This window comes from Protomyctophum parallelum (assembly GCF_964188405.1).
Source record: "Protomyctophum parallelum genome assembly, chromosome: 8".
NCBI lineage: Eukaryota > Metazoa > Chordata > Actinopteri > Myctophiformes > Myctophidae > Protomyctophum > Protomyctophum parallelum.
The window spans coordinates 30211310-30228939 of record NC_139703.1 but is presented as its reverse complement, the minus strand read 5'-3'; the positions used below and the strand labels follow the sequence as shown (position 1 = coordinate 30228939).

At 41.4% G+C, this 17630-nt stretch overlaps 1 protein-coding gene across 3 annotated transcripts; it reads right to left on the bottom strand.

The window, feature by feature from the left end:
• Positions 1-2086: 2086 nt before the first annotated feature.
• Positions 2087-11471, bottom strand: LOC310863662 (alpha-1,3-galactosyltransferase 2-like). 3 transcript variants are annotated; one of them, XM_083772154.1, is made up of 7 exons: positions 11132-11471; positions 10340-10412; positions 9993-10091; positions 8398-8448; positions 6429-6518; positions 3648-3785; positions 2087-3024 (listed from the first exon to the last, which is right to left on the bottom strand). In XM_083772154.1, exons 2-7 carry the CDS (start codon positions 10405-10407, stop codon positions 2334-2336), a joined length of 1137 nt encoding a protein of 378 aa, XP_083628280.1. In that variant the 5' UTR covers positions 10408-10412; positions 11132-11471; the 3' UTR covers positions 2087-2333. The 3 variants fall into 3 exon arrangements, with proteins under 3 accessions (XP_083628280.1, XP_083628279.1, XP_083628281.1); XM_083772153.1 differs by having other exon boundaries at positions 11147-11471; XM_083772155.1 differs by lacking the exon at positions 8398-8448 and having other exon boundaries at positions 11147-11468.
• Positions 11472-17630: the final 6159 nt, after the last annotated feature.

Sequence of the window (17630 nt, the reverse complement as noted above, 5' to 3'; positions counted from 1 at the left end):
TGCTGCAGGCTACCATCAAAGCAATTATTGTTTTTTGTGTTCTAACGGGAAATGCAACATCTCAGCAAACATCTCAGTAATTAATTTAAAATATTAAAAATACAGATCATTTGTGCGCAAGTGAACAGGACTCTTGAAATGTTAAAGAAATTAAATTCAACAGAACAGTACAAAATGAAAACTTGTTTGAAAAGGTTTTTCAACAGTAATTTGCATGTTTGATACTTAAAATTGCATTTCTACAGGTAGGTAGAACACACACACACACACACACACACATTATTGGGAACCAATAACTAATCCTTTCATATATGTGAAGTTGTGGACATTGTAATGGTCCATCCATTACAATTTTTTAAACAATACCTTTATAGATATAACTAGATAAAGTGCCAATCGGCACAGGTCTCCACCAGGGCAATCAAAACAAATATTGTATTAAGTGTAAATGTATAGATTTAAAATGAGAATTGCCAAAGGTTGTTGAAGCACAGATTTTGACCAGTGGGGGGTCTAGTTAGCCCTGCTCCCTGGCGTGTGTGTGTGTGTGTGTGTGTGTGTGCGAGTGCATGACGCGACTTGGCTTGTTGTAGCGCCACCATCAGGCTGTTGAAAACTGTCAAGTGGCATTTCTTCCTCAGCCTAGTGGGAATATGCGTGCACAGTTCGCAATCGGACGCTGCGTTGAGGAGTTGTGGCGATTTGTACAAAGCGGGCTACTCCTGAAAACTGTAGGAGCCAATCGTGGCCAATCAGGATGTAATATGAGAAATCAAACAAACCTGTCTTGATCACATGACTATGGAGATCATGTGTACCGATTTGCGTGAAATTTGGATAAAATCTGAAGGAGTAATAATAGAAAATGTGTTTTACATATGTGGGCCTCCTGGTGGCGCTATAAAGAGCAGATGTGAAAAATTCCAGGCAAAGGTTTTTCCTTGGCCTCTAGGGAGTTGGCATACAAACTTATCCACAGATCCGTGCAGTTAGAGGTAAAACACTTTTCGGCTAGTTATAGCGCCACCTTGAGGCTGAGTTGAAATTGTTCATGTGGCATTTCGTCCTCGGCCTAGTGGGAATGTGGGTGCACAATGTCATTGCAATTGGACGCTGCGTTGAGGAGTTGTGGCGATTTGTACAAAGCGGGCTACTCCTGAAAACTGTAGGAGCCAATCGTGGCCAATCAGGATGGAATATGAGAAATCAAACAAACCTGTCTTGATCACATGACTATGGAGATCATGTGTACCGATTTGCGTGAAATTAGGATAAAATGTGAAGGAGTAATAATAGAAAATGTGTTTTACATATGCCGGCCTCCTGGTGGCGCTATAAAGAGCAGATGGGAAAATTTCCAGGCAAAGGTTTTTCCTTGGCCTCTAGGGAGTTGGCATACAAAGTTATCCACAGATCCGTGCAGTTAGAGGTAAAAACACTTTTGGGCCAGTTATAGCGCCACCTTGAGGCTGAGTTGAAATTGTTGATGTGGCATTTCATCCTCGGCCTAGTGGGAATGTGGGTGCACAATTTCACGGAAATCACGCGATGTGTTCATGATTTGCAGCATTTTGTTTGAAACGGAGCACTCCTGTGAATTTTGGAAGCCAATCTTAACCAATCAGGATGGAGTCTGAGAAATGTGAAAGACCCGTTTCGTTGAATGGCTCTAGAGAGACTGTGTACCAATTTGCATGATGTTTGGACAAATTCTGTAGGTGTACTGTGCAAAAACTTGTTTTGCACAAAGCAGCCTCCTGGTGGCGCTATAACAGGCCGTTCTGGAAAGTTTGGGGCAGAGGTTCATCGTTGGCATCCAGGGAGTGTGTGTGCAAAATTTGGCATCGACCGGGTTAACGGTGGCCGAGATTAGCTGCTCACGGACACCCGGACGGACGGACACACGGACGGACGGACGGACGGACGGACGGACGGAGTGCAAAACATACTCTCCCACCATGCCTTCGGCTGGTGGAGACAATTATAGTGCTTAGTGTGGACGGCCCAGTAGACAATTGTTATGCAGCGCGGAACACATTTGTTTTCAGCATTTCCTTTTGAAGGCATACAAATACTAAAGGGAATGGGCTAAGATAGATATTTGCATATATTTACCTGAGATTTGCATAGATTTGTATTCGAGACTACCATTATATCATAAAAACACACGCAGCCTACAAGTGTGTGCTAGTAAACCCCTGATGACAGCACTAACAAAGCTGCCTGAGATCACGATCTAACAATGCTAAAGCTTTCAACCTACAGTAATGTTGCCTTATAGGACAAAACAATGCAGTGTGTCAAAACAATGTGTGGTCCTGCTAGTCGTCACATTATGATTTTCTGAGTATGTCATAATGTTTCTCTGCCCAGAGAAGGCGGGTGATAAATATGTCATCCCGTTGTCCAATTTCGGAGGCCCAGCAATACTCAGGAGAGAGCACCTTGCTGGGTTTGTGCAACCACAGGTACTTGTTGAGGTGACTCTCATCGTGCCACAGAGCTTCCACATTGTTCTTTTTGTCTTCCATGATGCCCTGGTAGCAGGCATCAGTGATGGACTTCACGTTCTTCCACGAACCCCCAAACACAGCAGCATGGTAATAGAAATCTCCATCTCCAATTTCCATGTGGGCCCTGGACTTTCGGTTATGGTCATAGGTGTACAAGCTCTTTGGAAGGCGGTAGTAGTAAGCATGGAGTAAAGCCACAGAATCCGCCAACGCCTCTGAACCAAATCTTCCTGCAAACACCTGGTCCACATCAAAGCAGAAGATGTGGGTACAATGGTGACGAATGTCCGACTCAATGATATCCGATATTGTCTTCATGCGCATCATGGAGATGTCCTGCCACCGAGAGTGCTTGTCCACCTTGATAATCTTCAGGGTGCGCTCCGGAGCAAGCTTGATGTCTGGTACCTTTTCAGGTGCATCCGTAAATACATAATATGTTACCGGTAAGCCAATCATGAAATGTTGTTCTGAGGAGTTAAGGAAAGACCCCAGGTAGGCATCTAGATACCTTGGAAGGAAATTGAGGCAAAATGTTATAAGAGTAATAAAGTTCCAAAGTGCAATACAGATAAGCAAAAGGAATCATTGAACAAATGCACCTAAAGTTCATGCATCCTGTCTCAGTTGACTTCAACATTGATTGTGATTTGTGATCATAACATTTGACCTTTCTGACCCAAAAGTAAATTGTCTCCTTGTGGGAAGACTACTGATCATTCACATCAAGTTTGATGAAAATCCTCCCACCCGTTCTCAGTTTTGTTGGCGCCTTGTATTACAGTATGTAGGCCTACAATAACATTGGTCATCACTGCAATATTTTCTTTATTTGAATAGTTATGGTAAATTGTAAATTTTGCTGTTGCCATTGTAAATATCAACTTTATTTATGCTACCTTACCGCATGTGTTATCTGTCCAGCGTGTGCATGTGCACATATTGTTACCGGGGCGGACCAGGGTTTTTTCCAAATCACTGAATGCTCCTTTAACCACTTTAACCCTACTGTACAACGTAGTATATATACCAAATATTTATATATACACAGAAATATCACAGAAAAAAGCAGGTCTACAAGCTCACATTGTGGGACTTGTAGATTTGTAGGTTGTGTTCATGTGTGTAACAAACCTGCCCACAGCAAAGACAGTGAGTGCCACTGCAGAATTATTCTTAGAGTGCATCTTGTCATAATAATATGGGTTGAACATTCCCTCCCATATGACAGCCGCTCTCCAGTATGTACATGTCTGAACATCATCTCTGGACCTGATGTGGGAGACAACTGTTGTAAGTTTCAAAGCAAAAGATACATAATTATGGAACAACTATAGTATAAAGTTAATTAATTGATTAATTATTTTGTATTCATTGTAGGCCTACCGGTACATTAAAAAGAAAATGCAAGCAATTTGTACACCTACAAAAGCAACAGGTGCATAAGAGAAGACTGCATGTGAAAGTGAACATGAGCCTTGGATTGCAAAAAGGGGGTTGTAGTACCATTCTATGGTCTCAGCTAGGGGACTCAATAGTTTTGAATGAACAGGTAGTTCTCCTAATAATGAAGATACTAGCCTGGTCCCCTAAAACCGCTAAATCCTGAGTGTTAATTTAACCACTTGAACTCTGCAAACATTTGGCAAGACTAGGTGAAGGTGAACTTCGATAATTGCGGCTGGAGGTGTGGCTGTGGGTGTGCCGTGTTGGCACGCTTTCCCCAAAATTGCTATTTTGTCCACACACATTTGGGAAAGGGCATAGCAGATTCTTAAAGCACACGTAAGCCGTAATGCCAAATTAATTTGGTAGAGCGGCGCGCCTGCAGTGGACATGTCAGGCTGCTTCGGTGCACAACATCTCACCTTATACCCGTATATAGACTATACTGCTGTAAAGGGTAAAAGAGAAATGCAGGAATAAACAATCAGGACTTCAGTGTGTTACAGTATGAATCTGATGGGTTGCCAAATGTGGTGTAACCCAGCACTGTCTGCTATCTATGAAAACTAATACCTAAAGTGGTCACCTAAACATTGTGGGCACCTCAATGTGAATTGGGCAAGTAAAGAATAAATGTATGTTTTGGGAAATTATGTTATTAATTATGTATTATAATAAAATATACATGACTTGAACAGCATTATCAGACCATAATTTATCGTTCAACTTGTTTATGCCATAATGGCTGCATGGTTGTATTAGGCTTTAAATATCAAATTTTCAAAGCATTTTCAAATCATGACTACTTCACCTTATTTCAAATTCAGACAATCTTCCAAAGCATACATCTATTCAAAGAAATAGACAATTTAACATTCAGGTGCCTAGACTTCTCAGGTTCCCACTCTATTTCCGGTTACTATCCTAAACCTAAACTATTACATTTAGGGAATTTCCTTTGTATGCCAGGACCTGTTCATGACTCGTGTTCAAACAGGCTTTTACATAGCTGTTGTGATTACATATCTTTGTGCTGTGACATGTCCTGTACTTGAGATGTCCAGTGTTTAAAATGTCTATTGGACGACTGGTTATTTTTTTCCTTCCCCCCCCCCCCCCCCCCCCCCCTCCCCCCTGGGCCCTTTATTTACCCAGGGTAATAGCTGAGCTCAACATTCAAGTGCTCATTTTCAGCAACGCCCTGCACATAGAAACACACAGACAGGGCACTAAGCAGCTCCACTGGAGCCGTTGGAGGTTCAGTGCCTTGCTCAAGGGCAATCACTTCCCGACACAGATTATAACTATAACTAACCGTCCGGGGAATCAAACCGGAAACCTTTTGGCAAAACAAGGGCACTCTTCTAACCCTTAGGCCACCGCTGCCCAAAATGGTTTCTGCTGCCCAAAATTGCTCATTGGCAATCGTTTTATTCTGTCTTTTAATTTTATCATTGACACGTTCTTCTGCTTTGTGACTTTTTGCCTGTGAAAGGGGCACTAATACAATTTACTACTTACTATTCATAAATTGGCCAGAAAAGAGAAGAAAATTTGGTGGCTGGCAAGCCTTTGGACCCAAACAACAATGTTAAGACAAATGTCTTTCATTCAGCTCAGAGTTACAAATATTGACATTTACAGGAATGCAGAGTAGTTCAATAGTGTGAACTGGCTAAACAGGTGTCTGGTGTGCGTGTGTCTATAGTGTCAAAGATTGCATGCACAATTACGCATTATAGAGTTTGTTAACTCTGCTATGGGGTGAACTCATGCTGAAATTAAATTTGATTAGCACAAGGTATTACATTACAGTAACGTCAGGTGAGCCCCTTTCCCTACCGCAAACTGGTTGCAAAACTGGTTCAACCAGTCTGACATTTTGACCCAATTTCGCATACAATGGCACGGCGATAAAATTCTGATCTACAAGGTACACATCTGTGAGAACGTAGATAAAATAATTAGGCGGCTAATTACAAATAATTAGCCGATCGTAAAAATGAAAATAAATAATAGGCCTATTAATAATTTTGAGACTTTTGAAAATTGTTCACTTTACCTATATTCATGCCAAAAATAGAGATGCAGGGTTGAAAGTGATTAAAAGCAGTCATCGAACATAATATGTCGCTATAATAGTCTATTTTGATCATATTTGTACAGAAACTGTATTATGATTATTATCTTGCATTATATTGTATTGTTGTGAAACATGCCACACCAACATTTCACTACTTCTAACTGTATGAGTGGGTGGACAGTCCCTGCAACTTATACTAGTGTCATGTCCAGGGGGTGTACAGTACTACTCATGTTTGGTGGATGTAGGCCTACTTGTAATCCGTCTGGTGCTATAGAAACAATATGGGCTCCTGACATAATGTGTCACGTGGCTTGTTTCACAAGGCTACAACTTACAGTACGTATGAATAAAACCCTCTTGCATCTTGAATCTAAACATCTTACCAAAGATCAAGGGTGTCATCTATATGGTCTCTCAGCTTCTCTCCAGGTGTCATTGGACATTTATCCATAGGAATAAACCCTACAAAATAGCTGAGAAAAAAGATACATCTTTAATATTGGAACATGAAGAGCAAGGCGAAGGTGTAGGAAATGAATAGGTATGTGACTTCCAAGTAAAGGAGAAGGTGTACATAGAAGTAGCATGAGGCTGTCTTGGGTAGACCACGGAAAAAGAAGAAGCCATGGATCAGTGAAGAATCATGGAGCCTCGTAGAACAAAAAGAAGGAATAAATAGAAGATCCCATGGGCACACGTTCCGAAAGAATCAAGAAAGCAGCTAAAAGAGAAGTATGCAGAGAAGAACAAAGGGGTGAAAATAAGTTAAAAGCAGACAAAAGGAAATGGATACTAGAGAACATTAAAGGTGTAGCAGAAGATATCGCAAGAAAACAACACAAGACACTATATGGAGTATGGACACACAAAGACAATGTGCAACGAGAGATCCAGACAGAGTACAGCAATACTGGACAAGGATGGTACAGCCTCAATAGTGGAGAGGGAAAAAAAGAAAAAATAGGAAGTGGAAGAGATGCAATTAAGTTGAGATGGACAGACCCAATAACTGAAGATGAGGAATGCGATTTCAATGACGGAAATGAAGAGATCACAGTAAACGAACCAACACTAGGCAAAGTCAAAGAAGCAACAAAAAGACTACAAAATGGCAAGGCACCAGGAGGAATTGACTCCATCACGGCCAAATTATTAAAAGCTAAATAAAGGGGAAATATGGAAACATGAGCAGATCCCAACAGACTGGAAGAAAGGGCTTATCATCAAACTAGCAAAGAAAGGAAACCTAAAAGAATGCTGGAGAGGCATAAACATACTCTCTGTAGTAGGAACGATACTTGGCAGAATTATTGTGGACTGTATAAGAAATGGAATAGACTGCGGGCTGAGAATGGAACAAGCAGGTTACAGAACGGATAGGGGAAAAACAAAGCCTTCATACTGCGAAACATCATTGGAATAGACCAAAATGTCCTCTCAGTACAGGGCTGTGTAAAATGGAATGGACTTCCTCTGCATATAAGGGAATGTGCTAAATTTTCCTCTTTTAAATACAATCTGAAAAAATGGTTGCTTGAAAACCAAAGCTGCAACCATTCATGATTATGTTAGGTGTATTTCTTTTGTATGCTGTGTTAGAGAGATTATTAGAGTAAACCTACCCTAATAATAGTTTAATCTTTTCTTATTTCTTATTCTTACTAGTCTTATTACGCTTGAAATGTACTAGGTATTTGTATGCTATGTCCTGTATGTCAGTCCTGTTTGTATTGTTTGATGTTTGATGTCTGGGGACTGCAGATGGAAATTAGCAAGTTTTGCTAAATCTGGTATATTTACACTGCATTTTTAATGTAATGTTCATCAATATACACTGTCCCGACCAAGTATTGAACAATTTAATGAGTGGCAAGCAACCCTATACATGAATTTTGTAGATTTCGAAATGGCTTTCGATTCTGTCCATCACGAAAGCCTGTGGATGATTATGAAGAGGTACAGAATCCCAGAGAAGATTGTGAGAATGGTCAGAACGTTTTATGAAGACTTCCAGTGTGCAGTAGAAGACCAGGGAGAAATATTATGTGAGTGGTTTAACATTAAAACCGGCATCAAACAAGTATGTATTATGTCAGAGTTCTTGTTCTTGATCGTGATGGACTGGGTAATGAGAAGGACAGTCAGACAGGGAGAAAATGGAATTTGATAGAAGCTGACATCAAAATTTGATGACCTAGACTTCGCAGACAGACATTGCATTGCTCTCCTCCACAAAACAGCAAATTCAAAATAAAACAACACAAATGGACGAAGAAGCCAGGCAAGTATAGGACTCAGGATTAACATACAAAAGACAAAAACAATGATTGCATTGCAAGGCAGTTCACTTACTTGGGAGTCACAGTTTGTAAAGAGGGAGGTGGCATGAACGACTTGAATAGACTGTCAAAAGCAAGAGGTGCAGTCATCAGACTAAGGGCCGATTTATACTCCTATTTTAGAGCCGAATAAAAGTCGGTTCGGTGCTGAAGAGCCTACAATTTGACGTCATTTGAGGTTCGGGGGGGCGGGTACCGTCCTAAAGTCGGCTCTTCGGTGCTACTGAAAATTTCTGACGAGCCGAAATCATTTCGGCACTACAGCGCCGAAACAGCGGTAAAATAGGAGTATGAATCGGCCCTTAAAGGGTTAGTTCTGATTTTTTGACTTAAAGCTGTAGTAATTATACTTACCATTAATATAGTGTTTGCAAACTGCAAAGGTATTAATTGATTGCCATGAGTCCCATGGTGGGAGTTCTGGTCTGGTTTTGGTGAATATTAGGTACTTCTGGTCATTTGGTTGGGGTCTTGGGGCCACGCATTAAAAATAAATGAATCCCCAAAACTAGCGTAATTTGTATTGTTGACCTATTTCAACCTTTGTTCAACTTTGACCCCTCTGTCACATGGAACGCCAGCAGCAGCACAATATGCAAAGCAATATGGCAACTATTTCCTACAGCTTTAAGACCAAAAACCATTTAAAAAGACCCGGAGCTCCAACAGCATCACAAGAAGAATCAAGCTACAATTTACAATTTACAATTTACAATTTAGGCATTTAGCAGACGCTCTTAATCCAGAGCGACTTACATTTAAGCAAGAACAAAAGCATGGGAATACATCACATAAAAGCATTTATCATGAGACATGAGACATGCGTAAGCTAAAACTGTAAAAACACTAGTGATTGCTATAATTATGCGAAAATGTGTAAAATGAACAAAGGAGACAACAAGGCAGTTGATGTGTTCCTAGATGCCTACGAAGAATACTCAATGCATATATTGTTTGTCTTGACTTGTTGAGAGAGCTGAGATGAAGCAACTGATTGAGGAAGTGAAGCTGTGTAGATGGAAGATGATTGGACACATTTACGAGAAACGAGAAATAATAATAAAACTAGAAAAAGTGCACGTAAATTGCACGCTGCGTTCATGATTTTTGCTAATTTTGAAAGCCAATGTTAGAGGGTTAGCCAATCAGGATGGAATATGAAATATCGGACAGATCTGAGATTCAAAGAAAGACAAGAAGCAGGACGATGGAAATCATGGTCTGAAGTGAGGACTATACAGCATGGAGCTGACCGTTAAAAGTGGAAGCGTAGCTGAGAAAAAAGAAAAATCCCCAAGGTTGAAATGCATGCAGGTGCCATAGCAGCACCACTGTAGGCATGAAAGAAAACAAAGACAGATACAGATGTAAGGCACTATCATGTTAGTTTTTAAGTAGTCTCGCGTTACCAGACTGTTGCCTCCACGATTTCCAAAAGCTTCATCATACAGTCTGGGCCAACGGAAGAGCTGTCATGACTCATGACTCATGAGTAAGCGATAAAGCCACCTCGCCACTTCTGTTTTGTCTTTACAGTCTTTACAGATTTTTGAAGTGACAAACCATGCAGGAAATAACAAACAGGAAGTAAATTGGACTGGTATTCACCTGACAGTCGTGACTGATAGGTGTGACAGATAAACTATGCAGAGCACAATTATGGTGAGACAGAGACCACACTGAAAGATGCTCTTGGGCTTGTGACATCTGTAAGACAGACCAAACATTCAATTAAAAAAGGAACATCAAACATTCTACTGAATTATATAGGGCTGGGAAATATATCGATAATATATTGATATTGGGATATTCCTGTTTTTAATCCCTTGAGCATTTTTTATATAAAATATGTATTTGTTTATTTTGATACTATATATAGAAAGTGTCAGAAATGTAAAAATTTAATATAATAAAATAATTCCTTCTAAAGATGAGAGAAGCCTACAGTAGCTTACCTCATCATGACAGAGGGATGCTCTCTGAAATACAATGCTGGTGGCTCTCGGTGTATTGGAGTGTTCATAACACCTATTAAGAACAGGAAGAAACTTGCACTTTACACCCACAGAAATAAGCCTGCCAGTATACAAATCTATACAAACTATGAGGGTTTGATTGATTTGATGTTTATTTTAGGATAAACTAAATATCAGCTCTGACTGGCTGTGTTCTGACTACTTCACAGTTTCAAGATCCTATGGTGTTGCTTCAAGCAAGGATTTATTATTTTATTTTCGACAAGCAACTTGCTTGTCGAAAATAAAAATAAAAATCCATATTTAGCCTACAAGTAGCCTATAGGATACCTATATAATTTATTTTCGCAAGTAAGGGAGTATATGCTTTGAATTAATAATGTCCGCGGGCGCAGAAAATGGTAGTATAGGCTAGCGTCCTTACATGTCTAAGTCTAACGATTATGTGTTCTATATTTATCTGGATTGAGTGGGAGATGAACGATTAGACAGAAAACCACGTGGACATTCACTGTGTAACTGTTACTGTTATAACTGTAGCAGGCTACATAATTATTAGGATACCCTAGCTGGTATTCCTCTAGCCTATACATTTATGATTGGCGGATCGATTTCATTGATTGATTGATTGAAGTAGGCTATTTATTAACAGTTTGCAGAATGGGTACATTTCACATGAAAGCACAACTCAATAGCCTACAAAGACTGTTACTGCAGTGGACGACACGCTGATAAAGCATTACAATCCACCGTTTTTTCATCAGAACTCACTTCATTGGAACTCACCTGTGGATTGTTGATAAAGTACCTATTGTTGATAAAGTTGTTAAAAGTAATCCATGTCGCTGTTACCTTATTTAGGCTATAGAAGAGTTAGTTACACGCGTTTCTTAAGTTATGATGAGCAAAGTCAGCTACAGAGATAGGCTGCCGCTACCCGTCTTGTCTGCATTGCAAAATGTGGGCTGAATAGGTGCGGCTCCGGTGTTCTAAGGTTGCAAAGCAGCTTATTCATCTCGGGGCGTGGTGGGCTTGCAGATTCCCTTAGGGCAGGCCAGAGCCTTAGATATAGACAAAGGCTACCTATACAGTATTGATGAGCACGCACGCGACGCATGCTGCACATCTCACAGTTCTACTGCAGGTTCTATGACTAATTGCGTCTAGGGAAACTTGGGAAAGCAACTACTGTAGCGATTGGTTAGTTCAAACCATACCATACCATATTCTATTCTAGCCCCATATGTGCCCTCTCCCTACGCTCATTCTGTAGCTCCGAGATGAGGTCACACACTGGGCCCCTCCCACCGCGTTTCAGAAACGGCGCAAGTTTCCGAAAACATAGTCTCTTATCCTTACCAGACCATTAATCCAAAACGTGTAGGGCCGATCCTGGTTTACACTAATTCAAACCTAGGACCGGCCCAGAAAATCCAAGTCGCCATTTGAACTGAGCCTTTACGTCCCGTCTTTTGTCAGTCGCTTCCATGTTTATCAAGGAACTTAGTTGAAAAGCTTTAGCGCCTCCCCGGCGCCTCCCCTGGTCGAAAATTTCCAACTGACTTCAGTTCACTCGACATGCACGCGCACACGCACACTTCCTTGATAAACATGGAAGCGACTGACAAAAGACGAGACGTAAAGGCTCAGTTCAAATGGCGACTTGGATTTTCTGGGCCGGTCCTAGGTTTGAATTAGTGTAAACCAGGATCGGCCCTACACGTTTTGGATTAATGGTCTGGTAAGGATAAGAGACTATGTTTTCGGAAACTTGCGCCATTTCTGAAACGCGGTGGGAGGGGCCCAGTGTGTGACCTCATCTCGGAGCTACAGAATGAGCGTAGGGAGAGCTGGGCACATATGGGGCTAACCATACCTCCTACATTCTGCTTTTGGTTACTAATACTGTCCACAAACTTCCTCTTAAACAAACAAACTAAATTTCCAATTGACAATGAATGGATAATTTTACGTCATAGGGACTAATAATAATTTGGTGCTGCTTATGCAAAAATAATAGGAATCATTGTAAAGTATTTACATTTTTAATAGGAACAAATCATGCATGATTTAGAATGTCTAAAAAAACTCTCATAAATAACATCTATGGGCTCATATTCTATTCTTGTGACACCAACATAACAGTGGTGTAACACAGCGGTATGGGCTCATATTCACATCCAGCTTGCTCATTGTTTCACTATACTTTTTGGCATGTCAAAAGTAATCTAAGCAAAAGGACAGTGATGATGCAATACTGATATGATATTCACTCTTTAATTACAGTGGCCTCTTATGTTTGAAGTGCAAGCACAAACCAGCAGATCAGTGTATCAAATAAATACAAACTATATGGCTCCAGCAGTCATGGGACCAGACTCCTATTGCCTTTTTTTAAAAAACATGGTACAACCTTATGAAATTCTCATACTCTCATCTCATAGTACCTACCTACCTACCTACACCTACTACACCTACCTACCTATACCTACTGTCACAGCCCCCTGTAGTTGGGCTGCTAGGGCCTGTGTGTATTCCTGTGTAGACCTATGCATTTGGCTTCCCACAGGTTCTGAGTTGCTGATCAGGTGCATTGGGAGCACCTGGCCAGTGTTCCCAAGGTGCACTATAAATAATAATAATAATCTTTATTGTCCCGAAGGATATTTGTCTTCACAATCTGTTCAACAGTTCAACACCCACATCAAAAACAACACAGAGCACATAGCACCAAGACAAAACAAAAAACAAAAAAACAAAACATGAGTTCCCCACTGTGTACAGAACCATCCTATCGGCGGGGCAGTTTGTTTAATGCCGCGATGGCTGAGGGGACAAAACTCCTACTAAAACGGACCTTTTTCCATGGCAAGGTCCTGTATCTTTGTCCAGATGGCATGAGGTTAAAGAAACGATGCAGAGGATGATCAGTGTCATTTGATATCGAGAGTGCTAGTCGTGTGATGGCGTTATTGTTCATATCAGAAAGTGTGGGTGTAGGAAGTCCGATGATTTTGGAAGCAATACGGGTGATACTGAAAAGTTTGTTCCTGTTAGGCATGGACAGTATGGTGTAGAAACATGCAGAACAGTACAACAGAACGGGTTGAATAATGCTTTTGTACAGTAATAGCAAAAGATGAGGAGCAACAGATAGTGATCTTAATTTACGGATTACATGGAGTCTTTGCTGAAAGCGTGACTGGATTGATGTAATGTGTTGATCAAACCTAAGTCTATTGTCCAGTGTGAGTCCAAGATATGTGAAGCTGTCTACCTGTTCTATTGTTTTACCATTAATGAGGAGTGGGTTAAGTCCAGTGTGGGTTGTTGTTTCAATGACCAGTTCTTTTGTTTTGACCACATTCAACTCTAGATAGTTGTCAGTGCACCACTGTGTGAAATGAGAAATGGTATTCTGATAGACCGTAATAGAGTTATTGTCATGGAGCAGTCCGAGAATGGCAGTGTCATCAGAGTATTTAAAGTATGTGATGTTAGTGGGTGAGGGGCTAATACAGTCATTTGTGTACAGAGTGTAGAGGAAGGGGCTGAGGACACAGCCTTGAGGGGCCCCTGTGTTGGTGATGGCAGTTGATGAAAATGATGTACCTACTTTAACTGTTTGTGGTCTATTGCTCAGGAAGCTGTGAGTCCAGTGTATGAGAAGTGGGGGGATGTTGAGCTGATGCAGTTTCTTGATCATATGATGGCGTTGGATCGTGTTAAAGGCAGAACTAAATGGCTGGGCGTTGGCCACGCTCAGTCTCTCTCTCCTTCCATGAGAGCAGCAGCATCTGTTTGCACCATTCAACACCCCACACTACATTTACCACACATCCACTCACTTACACTACTGATCTACTGTATAACACGCTCCACCTTAGAACTGTAGTATTGTTTGTTTGTTTGATTCTTATTAAGTTGGTTATAATGTAAATAAATATTGGTTTGTGCACTTTTAAACCTATACCTACGGCTACCTACCTAAACCTACCTACCTACACCTACCTATCTACCTACCTACACCTACCTACCTCTACCTACCTACCTACATACCTACACCTACCTACATACCTACCTATACCTACTACCTACCTACAGAGAGAGAGAGAGAAAATATTCTTTTTTTGAGGGGGCCAGCCCCTCCTACATTCTGCTTTTGGTTACCGTCCACAAACTTCCTCTTAAACAAACAAACTAAAATTCCAATTGACAATGAATGGAGAATTTTACGTCATAGGGACTATAATAATAATAATTTGGTGCTGCTTATGCAAAAATAATAGTTATCATTGTAAAGTATTTACATTTTTAATAGGAACAAATCATGCATGATTTTGAATGTCTAAAAAAACTCTCATAAATAACATCTATGGGCTCATATTCTATTCTTGTGACACCAACATAACAGTGGTGTAACACAGCGGTTGGGGCGTTTAAATCTTTATCTGACCCTGATGCACCACATTTCATTTAATGTTTGGCAACCAGAAAAACTATAGCAGTTGAGTAGGCCCACAAACTGACTGGCCACTGGCAGCACCATGGAGTCCCTGACAACCACCACTCCCTGCTGCTAGATCAAACAACAGAAACAACAGCTCAATTCAATGGCTGGTTCCAACAACACAGCTGGCCCATGCACCTTGCATTCGCATTTGAAGGATGAGTGTACCAGTCATTGATGAGCCTCAGACCAGAGGAGCAGATGAGCTGCTACCATTCTTATGTGCACTTTGGACTGGAGCAGTGATTTGGCTGAGGATGAGCACAGTAACAACAGTCTACCTGGTAGACTCTATAAGATGGAGGGGAGAAAGGGAGCGCATAATAGGAGTTATGTTGCCGATGCCGATGCAATGCAGCTATCCCACCTTCCACGCTATCCAGGAACAGTTGGCAATTCAAGCCTTTGTTCAAAGACTCAATTCTGATTGTTTTCAATATGTCTGTATTTGAATGCCCCTGCCTGCATCAGACAAGCCAAGTAGCGAGGCCATGATGCAGATACTGAGAGCCAGGGTCTATAATCTCTCACCCTGCCAGTACTGGAAAAACAGAGGAAAGGCCCACGCTCTGGCCCACGCTACTGGCGTGGAGAACCGTACGTGTCACCATGCCCTTGATCCACTGTCATTAAACTACAGGAGGATGTCCCAACTCTTCCAGAACGTCAACTTGGAGAGGCTGAAGGACTGTATATCATTCTAGACTGTGAACTTACCAACACTTGTCTCAGTGCAAAGCTCTGATTGACATGATAGTCTCCCTCTCCTTGATCTGTATAGGGACCTTGACAGAGGAACAACACCCACTGTATCGCATGTGGTCGACTACCAACATTTACGTTCAAAGACTTTCCCAACCTAAAAGCGGCAAGAGGAACGGAGAACAGCAGAATTTACAGTGGCTGATGAGAACGGTGTGTGACAGCCCTGCCCCTCATGCCCTGAGAGACAACCTGCACCAGTGACTTGGCCAATCACTGCTGACCCGCCAACTGGAGAGTGTAGTGGTTGAGGTTTGAAACACTCTAAGAAGGTTGGAGACCACCTGATGACCTCTCTCCAGGCCAAGGCATCCATTAAAAATGATATATTATTATATTCGCATCTTTGATGTATTTACAAACTGTCTCCATTCTAGGTGGTCTATCCACCCCTACCAAACCCAGCTGTTGTGTAAATCGATCATTAACAACACATTAAGGCGAGACATGGGAGGTGAAATCATCATTTTTAAAATTTGAGATTTTGTGCTAGTTTGCTTAGTTTTCTTTCAAACTAATGCAAAATGCACATTTTAGTAGTTAATTTCAGCCAATGACTTTTGCTGGTTGAAAATCCACCCTCTCTATTTTCATGATTGGTTGCTTGTACAAAGGACCCATATTCGGATCAAACCACAGTCAGCTGGTGGTTTATGGCATGATATGTTGTTGCCAAGTATTTGATGAGATATTTTGTCTCAAAATAGTGGCTTCAAATAAAACGTTTTGGAATGTTACAATACAAATCTTTAAATGCCGTTTTCTTAAAATGAGTTTTCCTCATACCTCATACAAAGAGTGATAATTAGAGAGATCTAAAATCCCCTAATTTCCTTTGTCTCTAAGAAAACGAAACAATAATTTTGAACCAGGCTTTATCCGATCTTTTACTATTTTGCAAAACATTTTCGAATAATTAAAATGGCCAGTCTACAAGCCCACAATGTGTCAATGTAGATTGGCCAGTTGAACTATTCAAAAATGATTTTCAAAATAGTAAAAAAGGCAAAGAAGTTTAGGGATAAGCCAGTGGTGACGAAAATGGAGCCCATAATGCCTAATTTGCATATTTAAACATCCAATTTCAGAAAACTTGTAAAACAAAAGGTCTGTGTAAGTAATCAACTGGAGAAGTTTCATTGTGATATCTATTAGTTAACTTTTTTAGCCTATTCACCTGCCATGTCTCACCTTAAACAGAAAGTGTCATGGTCACTGGTAATCTGTCTGGGAGTGGAAAGAGAGACACCCAGGAGCTGGAAAAAACCTGCCTCTACCCCTCCAATGGAAGGCTGGAAACATCCCGGTATCCACCTAAATCACTCATCCCATCATCCACTCGCCCGATCAACCAATCAGCTCTACCACAGCACCTACACACTTCATCCACTCACCCCAACACAGTCACACCTGCAGCAGCGGTGGCCGAACGGTTTGCGGAGCGGTCTTGATACCGGAAGGTCGCCAGTTCGAACCCCCGGAACCGGCACGTTAAAATTACCGCTGAAGTGCCCTTGAGCAAGGCATTGAACCCCTACAATGAAATGTTCTATGAGCAGGGTGTGGCTGTAAACTAGCATCTCGAGCTTAGTCCACTTCCCTGCATGGGTAAACAAAGAACTTTGCTTTGCAAATCGCACCCTAGCCTGACCTAAGCAGAGACATTTCTGGTCTAGAGGGGCGGGTCGCGCCTCAGAAATGCGCGCACCCTGATTGGATCTCATCGATCTGTCCGTCACCCCCGGCCCCTCCTCTCCCCCCTAGTGCAGCGCTACGTCACATCATTTAGAGCGACGCCCACCCGGAAGGGTTGACTCCCACTTTTAGACTGGTTCAGCCCACGGCTTTTTCCAGGCTTTCATCTTTCGCGCAGACGAAATGAAAGCCTGGGTATCGAGGCTAATCGCACCCAGACATCAGCAGACAGACAAAGAAGTTTAAAACACACTGAATGAATAAGATTGGAAGCTAACAAGGAGAAACCTTTATGTCATAGTC